This window comes from Meriones unguiculatus, chromosome 1 (genome assembly GCF_030254825.1).
Source record: "Meriones unguiculatus strain TT.TT164.6M chromosome 1, Bangor_MerUng_6.1, whole genome shotgun sequence".
NCBI lineage: Eukaryota > Metazoa > Chordata > Mammalia > Rodentia > Muridae > Meriones > Meriones unguiculatus.
In genome coordinates this window covers 161,199,224-161,209,566 of record NC_083349.1, presented here as the reverse complement: position 1 = coordinate 161,209,566, position 10,343 = coordinate 161,199,224, and the positions used below count along the sequence as shown (strand labels likewise).

Sequence of the window (10,343 nt, the reverse complement as noted above, 5' to 3'; positions counted from 1 at the left end):
ATTAAAATAAAAAGAAACAAACTTTAAGTCCCTTTCCCCTCAGCTTTGATTCCGAGATGAACACAGGCACATCTGGCCAATCAGTATCACATCTGAATCCTCACTCAGGCAAAACCTCATGTAGTTACTTCCTTATAGATAAAACATTCTATTTTAACAATAATCATGTGTAAAAGGTATCACCCACGAGGGAGAGTAAAAGAGGATGCTAATGTCCCAGCTCCCTTAAATGTGCTTAGTGTATTCACACCCAACAGAGATCAATCTCCTCCACATCAGCTCAGTACAGCAAAGCAACGACAGCTTCTTTTCCTTATTAAAAAACCAAACCCACCCAAGTCTTACTGTGTAGTAGCAAACTTTGCCGTTTCTCTTAAAAAAAAACACAGAGAAATCATATGTATAACCCTTGTTATAAATTAAGTCCAAGTTATTGTTTGATAATAATATGCTTTATTAAACTTGATACATTTACTACATAAGAATTCTGTGAAAAAAATGGGCTATCAAATTATTTTACATCTGGACCCCTGTATTATAAAGTCTGTCCCCAAACTTTATCACCTTGCTATATCATGGCTATAAGCACATATGACTAAAGGCAGCAACCGTTTTCCTGGGAAGAAAAGACAGACCTTGTCTTTCAGTTGACCGTTCTGTGATAGTCCAAGCTCTCCTAGCAAAATCAAAAGTCCTGATCCCATCTCCACGTGGTCACCTCCAGGGGTGAGCTCGGCACAGCACCAGGTGGAAGCACAGTGTCCACACAGGGTCGGCCTCGGACGGTCATCTTCCCTCCACCTAGTTAGCGTTATTCCAACTATTCCAAAACTCCTTGGAGGGCTGAGACTTCTGGATAGAAGGGGGGGGGTAGACAGATTTGATTATCGACAGAAATGGAAAAATGGCCCAGTCACCTGAACTAAGACGTAAGATGTTGGAAAGCAAGTAGTTTTAAAAAATGCTCTCCAGATCAGGGGTGTTTTCTGAGACCGATACTACAACAGAGGACCATTCATGGAGGTAACCTAGAACCCCTGCTCAAATGTAACCTATGGCAGCTCAATGTCCAAGTGAGTTCCCTAGTAATGGGAACCGGGACTGTCTATGACATGAACTGATTGGCCTGCTCTTTGATCACCTCCCCCTCAGGGGGGTGCAGCATTACCGGGCCACAGAGGAAGACAATGCAGCCATTCCTGATGAGGCCTGATAGACTAGGATCAGATGGAAGGGCAGGAGGACCTCTCCTATCAGTGGACTGGGTGGAGGGGCATGGATGGAGATGAAGGAAGGAGGGTGGGATTTGGAGGGGACCAGGGAGGGGGCTACAGCTGGGATACAAAGTGAACAAACTGTAATCAATAAAAATAAAAATATAATAATAATAATAATGCTCTCCAATATGGCAGAAGAGGACCCGAGTCAGTGTCTCTGGCCTTCCCTTACCAGGCACGGGGGGCTCTGTGATGAGGTGCTTGTGGTTGGTAAACAGTTCTGCGGAGCTGTCTAGCGATCTTTCTTCTAGGTCTGACTCTGGGATTGGAGTGCAGCCACCTAAACGAAAAACACAAAGAGCATTTTAAGGAACCACGGAGAAAACCTGCCTTTCCACACAGTGATCTTGGAAGTGCGCTGCACATAATGAAAATAAGTAATGTGACAGCCATCTTCAAGAGAGAAGCAACATCATTATCTTAACTGTCTTGTTTCAGTGAAAATCCTGGGAATGCACTTTTGACACTGAAGACGTGAAGAGCTGGGCAGCAGGTGACAACAGCATTATCTTTCAAATCCCCTTGTTTGGTCAGAAAGAACCAAACCTCTATCAAATACAACATCTACAGCCTTAGCAGCCTCTCTGCAGAAATCCTCTTCCATACAGATCATCAGGAACTGTGAAATACACAGGGTGCTCACTGGGGGAGAAGGAACACCCGCTCCTGTGTGGAAGAAGGCGCCTGTGTCCTAGGACCCGGCCTCTGGTGGGGCTTCTCCGGACTTCGTTGTCTCCCGGAATCCCTCACCCTCTAGGACTGACATTCCCACCTCACAGTGCAACAGAAGAGCCATGAAACTGCCTTGTGGAACATTTCAATATGAAAGTCACTCAAGGATGAGATCTTTTCCAAAGTCTCGGCATCCACCACTTACTGGATCCATCAAAATCTTGTCTGGGAAACTCAGATTCGTGTGTGAGTTTTTTGACACCCTCAGCAACATGGTCTATTTTGCTGTTGCTTCCTGGAAGTGGATTAGCATGTGTTTACCGTACATGGTTCTTTCCAAAGCCTTTCTTCTTCTTAATGAAGTGCGAGTTCTCTTTCCTGAGTTCTCTCACACACTGAGTCCAAAACCTCGGTAGTTAACTTTGGTTTTATGTGTGAGAAGTTTTATGAAGCTGATGACATTTTGGGAAGACAGTGCAAACAGCTACCTTCACATCCCACTAAAAGAAAGGGCAGAGGCAAGATCTAGTTCTGAAGGAAAATGCACCTCCCCACCCATAGCCCTGCACCCTCACTGAGGAATAAATGGATGAGGGAAATTGGAGAGAAAGGAGTTTCCAAGTTCATAAAAGGAACGAACGGTTCCCTGGGAACACTGGGATTATCTGTCAGTGGGTGGGGCTGAGCTGGCCCAGTTCTACTGCAAACTGCAAGGCCCCACCTGTGAGGAGAACTAGGCTTACTTTTCGTCTTTCCAAAGCTAAGTCACGGCAGGAACCATTATCATTCTTCACTTTGTAGGCCCTTAAAGCTCTGTATACATTACCTCAGTTAATCCCTGTACAGCATACCATGAGTAGGTACTGTTTTCACTTTAAAGACAAGAAGTCTCATGAGACTCAGTAAATTGCCAAGGTCATACAGGTCTTCACTGCTTGGGGGTTTTGAGGAGCCTCTTTCTTCCTTGCTTACCCCGTTCTAAGTGAAGTGGAGGAAGGCAAAGGGGGCAGTGAGGAGCAGCACTAGTAAGGCCAGTGACAGAGGAGAGCTGACCTGAGGGATAACTCTCTCTGCTGAAGGAACACTGTCTCCACAGAGAGCAGCACGAAGTCCCGTTTCCACCGTAGACCCACCGATAAATGATTTTTCCACCCCCAGGACAGACAGGGTAGGGAGAGAGGGACCAGGAATGGTATGCTCACGAGGCACCTTCATACTCAAGCAAACTTCGGGAGTGGCGGGTCACCGGCCAGTGGGTGGAAATCTGCGTGGTATATGCTGTGTGCACGGGAGGGCCGTTTCCGTCTTGGCTTCTGGCTGGTTCACTATGATGCAAGCCTACACATAAGGACTTAAGAAGTACCCTTGCTCTTTGTCCCATGGGCACAAAGGGAAAGTCAGTGGCTACAGCAAACAACAGGTAACATAGTTTTTCCTGTGTCCACTGCTCTCCCCTCCTGATGCTGTGACCGACAGTGACTATGTGTGTTTCCTCTTGATCCCCTTCCCATTTTCTGACCAGACACACGGCAGGGGTTGACCAGTCACTTGCTCTAACAATAAAGGCCATTAGCACCTCCCTGTAACCAGATTGCTCAACCAAATGTCAGGCCCCTCTTTGCCTTGGGCCCTGTTTTACTATAAGACTAACTGACACTGGTAATAGTTCTAAAAATCAAGTCTCCACAATGGAATTGTGAAGTCAGACTGGCCACTGGTTTGTAAGAATAAAGGGCTCCATGGCTGGCTACTAAAAGACATGGTAATCAGCCCTGATAGGCAACTGCTCACCACGGCTAACAGAGATGGGCATGCAGAGGCCAACATGCAATTCTCCTGCGGGGACGTGTAAACATCTGTACTGGTAAGAATTCCAGATAGTTTGCGAAAGGAAAATGGCAGACTCAGTGGGCCAAAAAGGTAAATGCAGAAAGCCAGAGACCCTCCTTGTCTCCCTAGCCTAAGCGAGGTCATCTTACCATCATATCAACACCAGAAGGAACACCTGGGATCTGGTGAAAACTTCAGAATCCCAAGACCAACCCATACCACATTTAACCCCAGAAGGTGGGATTATGTGGTCAGATTGTGTGTATACATTTGCTAAGATATTAAAAGTAGTAAGTAAAAAGAGAAAAATAAGATACAGAACTTCCAAACTGACAGAGCTTCTGAAGCTCATCCCTGGATGTGAAGCTTGGGTCCCATGGAGACCAGATGAAGTGTCCCTGGCTTAGAGCCCATTCCCTAAAAGGAGAAAGGAAAGAAAACCCACAGCTGGACGGAATCATCCAAACACAAACAAACCGGCAGGAGTGCGGCAGGTGCCAACACACTGGCAGAGCTGGGGGTTCCTGACCTGAAACCAGGCAAGGATCTCCAGGAGGGCAGGAGCTCAGGAGTTCTATGGCCCTACGATGCACTGGCACCCTTCCGTGCATCTACAGCACGCCAGAGCACCCCATCATCACACAACCTGTCGGAAAAGGGCTCCTGCCCTCTCCTTAAAAGTGTGGCCACATCCATAGTTACTTGCCCCTTCCCTGCTGTTTCTCCCCTCATCTCTTCCCCAAAGTTAGCTCACGCCACTTTCTACTTTCTTGACTCGAGGAAACTTGGTTGAACTGGAAGGAATTGGAGATACAGACATCAACTTACGATGGTGCAAAACCAACAAGTGTTCGGCAGAAACCGAGTAAGAGTTAAAAATTAACAAACCTATTTGCTTTATGTGTGTGGTGGGGGGCAGTGTGTGCTCCAGGAGGAGTGACATGTGGACGTCAGAGGACAAATCACATGACTTGGTCCTCTCCTTCCAGCTTGTGGGTCCCAAGAACTGAATCCGCGTTGTCTGGTGGGGCATCAAGTGCTTTCACTTGCTCAGCCATCTTGCCAGCCTGAATGAGAATTTTGGGTTGTGTTCTCTGTCAGGTTGGGGATACAGAGGGTCATCCTGTCTTGACGGCAGGCCTACCCCATCCCAAGAGAAAGCAGCGGACACTCTAGTGCACTGTGTTGCTCAGCTGAGTTTTGGGAGGTTAAGTAGCTGAAATGCATCATCCATTTAATGACATTTCAACGTCAATGGGATTATAGTAAGTCATCTGTGTTTTCCTGTTGGCTTTGGTTTTGCCACACTCAGGGTGGTGGGGACCGGGGTGCGGAGGGTGGAAGGCAGGTAAAGACCAGAAGGGAGGACACAGTTGTGGCTGGCTCAGAAGCAGCAACAGCCCAAGGCTGGGCCCAAGGCATAGAGGACAGGACCTGGGACGATAGAAAAACTGATCAGCAAGAATGCCAGCCTCTATCACAGACAGTCCTGGAGTTGCACTCTGCTAAAGGCTGGGGCAGCCATGGTGTCCTTATTTCTGAGCCCTGTTTACAAGCCTCTGAGTGGAAGGGATAGAGCAGATTAGGCAAAAACAACTAAAATTTAATTTCTAAATCTTGCTATCTAAGAGAACACAATTTCAACATTTCTTGCATTCTGCCTTGACGCTGTAGTGGGATGTCAACCCTGTTGGGAAGTCTTAAGTTAAAGTGAAATTGAGAGATTACGTCATTTGCCAAAGGTCATACAGAAAATCTATACAGCCTGAAGGCCAGCTCTCTCTACTGCAGCAGCATTTCTCAGAAGACTGACTTCTCACGTTTCCTATCTAAACCAATACCTTTTAAATTTTGTTGTTGTTGTTTTCCTTTGGTTTTGTTGTTTTATGAGACAGAGTTTCTCCATGTAGTCCTTACTATTCTGGAAGTTTCTCTGTACACCAAGCTAGCCTCAAACTCAGAGACTAGCCTCTCTCCGTCTGTCTCTCAAGCTCTGGGATTAGGCTACCACTCTTGGCTTAAACCAACAGCTTTTCAAAATATAATTTAAAATGTGTAAAAGAAATTACTAGAAAATGAAAGGAAAAATTATGCCAGCTCTTCTTTTTGGGTATTTAGAGACAATATTTGCAAAGTCCCTTGTCAACTGCTACACATGCTTTCAACATTTGTTCTCAGTTTTGGGCAACAAAAAGTCTGCAACCAGATGCTAGTGTCTAGCCATACTGTGAGCAGTGCCACCACGCGACATGGCGGAGCACAGTTAAAAGGATGTACAGAATCGGGGTATTAATAGCAGAATGCTAGGACACATCGGAATCTTAGCTATCTTAGAGCCCAGCCACCAATAACTCTTTTTGGCAACAACATTGGCTTCTCCCATTTCATCCACACTCTTTTCGGACACATCCTCCTTCCAGGTTGCCACAGTGTTCAGAAGATCTCTCCCCCACATTCGCCTGCATTTGCCCATCCTAATTAACAACACAGAAAAGCAGAGGGTGCTAACTTGTTCCTGGGATGTAGTTAAAGGCTTCTGGATCAGACTGACAGGGGAACCTCAAGTGCTTAAGAAAAATCAAACCAGAAACCTCACAAAGAACCTCGCATGGCTGCAGGTCCCTTGTTCACTTGCCAGCCAAAGAGCAAGTTTTCACAGCCTGAACTGCCACCGCGAATTCAAACAGCAGAAGCCCCAAAACACAGTCCAGGGACACTGCTCTTCTAACTGAGAGTCACTTGATAAAGAAGGAAGTTCTTCCCACGGGAACTCTCTGTACATCTAGGCACCTAAAAACGTGATCCTCCTTACCTCACTCACTTCTTCCTCTCTCCCTCTTCCCTCCCCTTTCCCTCTCATCTTCCCTTTCTCCATCTTGTGCTCCTCTATTTCTATGACACCCCCCCCCCCGCCCATCCGTGGTTTCACCTTAAATTGTTTTAGTTGCATAAGATCAGCCACAATCCAAAAAATATTAACTGGAAAGTTTTTACAAAAAAACAAGTGAAAACATTGTGCAGTTATGGGTAGCACTACAAAATCTTGAGCTATGCTGACCAGCCACCTCCTCCAGCTCAATCTGTGATTCAGCCCTTTGTCCAGTGTATTGATGTACCTACTGACCTGTCCATCATCATCTCCATTAGAAGATCAGCTACAGCAGTAGTGTAACAGTTTTGGTTCAAGTAATACTGACTATTCTTAATGATGACCTCAAGCCTCAAGAAGAGTGATGTCACCACTTGAAAATGAAAGCAGAAGACACAAAGCACTTCCCGGAAATGGAAAGGAGAGCGTCAACTTTAACTTAATCAAATAAAAGCAGAGTGTGCTGAGAACAAATTTTACAACCACGAATGCGTCAAGACAAAAAAAAATTTAACTGAGTTTGCATTTCATCTGTACCTGTGCTCGCTGCCGGGCAATGGTTTTGTTACCACACACTTTCACACCTGCTGCAGATCTCGGAATGGGGCAAGCACTGTACACAGACAGGCTTTCCGGGTAATCCTCTACTTTGTCATTGTATTAGCTGTATTTCTAACCAGAGGGGAAAGTATGGGTGAACTATCTTGCTTTATGTTTTTATAGCAATTCTGATTTATAAATATTTTGTATTTATAAATATTTTGGCAAAATAGGAGAATGGAAGAAAGAAAGATAAGCAGAGGAGAAGCAGGAAGAAGAGGAAAGGAACATGAGGAATGTCTTTTATTTTTCATCTGCATATGCTTCCTTGAAAAAACAACTGAGGTTATCACTTTCTAAAGAAAAATATGACAAAATATTAAAACATACAATATATGATGGTTGGAAAGTTTAAAGCAGAGTAGAGAGCTAGTAGGAAGAATTATGGATAAGCACAGACAAGGACTTAAAAGGGATGAAGTCCAGACAGGGGCAAAGGCTCTAGAGAGAAGGTGAGACAAGTTCTGCCCTGACTCTCCTGGAGCCTTCTTCCTCCAGTCCCCCCGACACCGGTGGGCCCGGGCTGTCCCTGGCTGGGACTTAGAGCGCACCACAACTGCTCACGCTCTCATTATTGAAATGGTTTTTGCACCATGTACACATGCATACACGAGTGTGTGTGTGTGTGTGTGTGTGTGTGTGTGTGTATGTGTGTGTGTGTGCACGTGAGAGTGTGTATGTACTTGTTCTGTTCCCATAGGCCAATATTGAGAGACACTATTGTGAGATTTTGAGTTTGCAAAGGTGATCATTGACGCTGCTTCCCAGAAACCTCACATACAGGAGTGGGCTAGCAAGGACAATAGGCACAGACTTGCCAAAGCTTGTCTGAGAAACCATGTCCTCGGCGCGTACTTTCCTTCACGTGCTTTCACTATACACGGTTAGTTGGGTTACTAGCATGTGACATGGTTCCTAGTCGTTTTTTTCTTTTCTTTTCTTTTCTTTGCTTTTGAGATAAGATCTCACTATGTTGCCCAGGCTAGCCTCAAACTCTCCGTTCTCCTACCTCAATCAGGTGCTAGGACTGCAGTTATGTACCACCACGTACAGACCAGGACTGTTCCTGGAGGACATGTGCCAATCTCTCACCTCCATTCTCACTGTACTCACTACTGTATAATGTGGAAACATTAACTTGGCACGGCCGTACAGCTTTAAAACTCAGCAAGGCAGGAATAAAATGCCTTTCTGTGCAGTCTCGAGTTTCCAGTTCCAGGCCGTATTTTACTTCTCTGTTCCCTGTGAATACATTCTACTACTTTGCTTTCTCCCTGTAATTGTAGAAACGACACGGATCACTTTGGAAATAGCCCAGCCACCAGCAACGGAGAAAATCATCGTTAGCCGTGGAGAGGCATGTGAAGGTCACTGGTGAGTGTGCCCAATATAAACCCCTGTGGAATGTGTGCCGCTCCATTCTGCTGCTTAATAACCAACTTTGATCCCCCCACACAGTGAGAACTTAAAACACATTCAAGACTATGCATGTACCCAATGCTGCAAAATATTTCCATTTCACACCTCACAGCAGAGACCGAGTGTGTGAATAAAAGGGAGCCTACTACAGTTTAAGAGGTCTAGCATGTGTCTCAACAAGTTTTAAAACCCCCATAAAGGCTGAACACTCAGTCCCTCAGGGTAGAAGGGCTCCAGTCAAAGAGTCTGGATTTAAGAGAGCAGGGTGCTCCTGGCATTAAGATATTTCCACAAGTTTAATAACACTAGGTGCCCAAGGGTTGTAGCTGGACCAATGGTTCGAATACAGGCCTGCTTGGTGGAAAGCATTAAGAAACTCAGGAACACAGCTATTTCCACCCATTGATGATTGTGTAAACAGAGTGGACAACGAAGAAGGAGGAGGAGGAAGAGGAGGAGGAGGAGGAGGAGGAGGAAAGGGGAAGAACGAAAGAAGGAGAAAGAAGCCTTATTTACAAAAAAAGCAAGCACAGTCCATAAATCCTACAGATTGGAAGGCATCCAAGCTAAGAATTTCTCCAGATGTCAGTCTGTAAACAGGGCTTCATAAAGCGAATTCCCCCAATTAATTTTTGGCAAAATAATCTTACACTCTATTGGTACGTTATGGCGCCCTGTTGTATGTAGGAGCATGGTTGGTTGGCTGAATAGATTGTTAATCAGTTCTGATACAAAGACAGCCAGGGGGAGGAGCGGGGTCAGCACAAACTGATACAGCAAAAAGGTACCGTAAGCTCATTACTTCAGGACCTGGAGCTCCGCAGCCCTGAGGAAATGAGAGCTCTCACGTTTGTATGCATTCCATCTGTTTTTCTAACACATTAAGCTCTTAACCTGCAGCACTTGGAGAGACACACACCCAGTCAGAATATAAACATGGAAACTTTCAGAAAGTTACTCACTATTTTGTTACCATCTCCAATCACAATGTTTTCACACATGTTAGCACGGCCATTAGAGCATCCAGACGTGATCACAAGAGTAATGCCCAGTCATTGCGAAAGCTGAGGGAGAGGAGGAAGCTGGCAGCCACTTCCTTTGCCAGCGGATCAGTGCTCGGAGCACTCTGCCATGGCACGCAAAGGTCTACTGTCTTTTACCCACATCTTTCTTTCCCGATAGGTGAAGTATTTTCTGACTCAAAATGAAAGCAGTCGTGATATCCACTTTATTTTCAAATATTAAGGAAATTCAATGCGTGACTGGAAAAGGGCAGAACTATAAGACATTTCCATTTAAAATACTTTCCTACCTCACTTTTCAGAGACCAGTGTTCTCTCACAGTGCACGTGCACGAGTGGAACATTGAGGCTGCAGCTGTGAAAGAAAGAGAGCCAATAGTTCTGCAATAGTAATTTCTTAAAACCGGAAGGGTAGAGGCATAGCCTGTCACGCCGGACACTGCACAGTGAGAGGGCGATGCTCTGCGTGGCTTCCTCGTGCAGAAAGGGGGCCTGGCAACCGCCCGTCATGCTAAGTTTCTTTCCACAACCCAATTAAAAGCCATCACCTTGATCCGATTCTATGTTTTTAAACAATGGCAGAGCCTAGGAGGTGATTATGACATTCAGAGATCAGCTGGGCCCCTGGCTCACAGTCAGGTTAAGGGAAGACAC

General features: G+C 45.6%; 1 protein-coding gene across 5 annotated transcripts in view; it reads right to left on the bottom strand.

Moving 5' to 3' along the window:
- Window positions 1-430: 430 nt before the first annotated feature.
- The window catches only part of Bbs9 (Bardet-Biedl syndrome 9), a 379,885-nt gene continuing 369,972 nt past the window's right edge, over window positions 431-10,343 (bottom strand). For all 5 annotated transcript variants that reach the window (XM_060371023.1, XM_060371015.1, XM_060371029.1 and 2 more), the window contains 2 exons: window positions 1,450-1,557; window positions 431-852 (listed from right to left, as the gene is read on the bottom strand). In XM_060371023.1, the coding sequence (XP_060227006.1) occupies window positions 821-852; window positions 1,450-1,557 (140 nt within the window). In that variant the 3' untranslated portion in view covers window positions 431-820. The remainder of the gene's footprint in view (window positions 853-1,449; window positions 1,558-10,343) is intronic.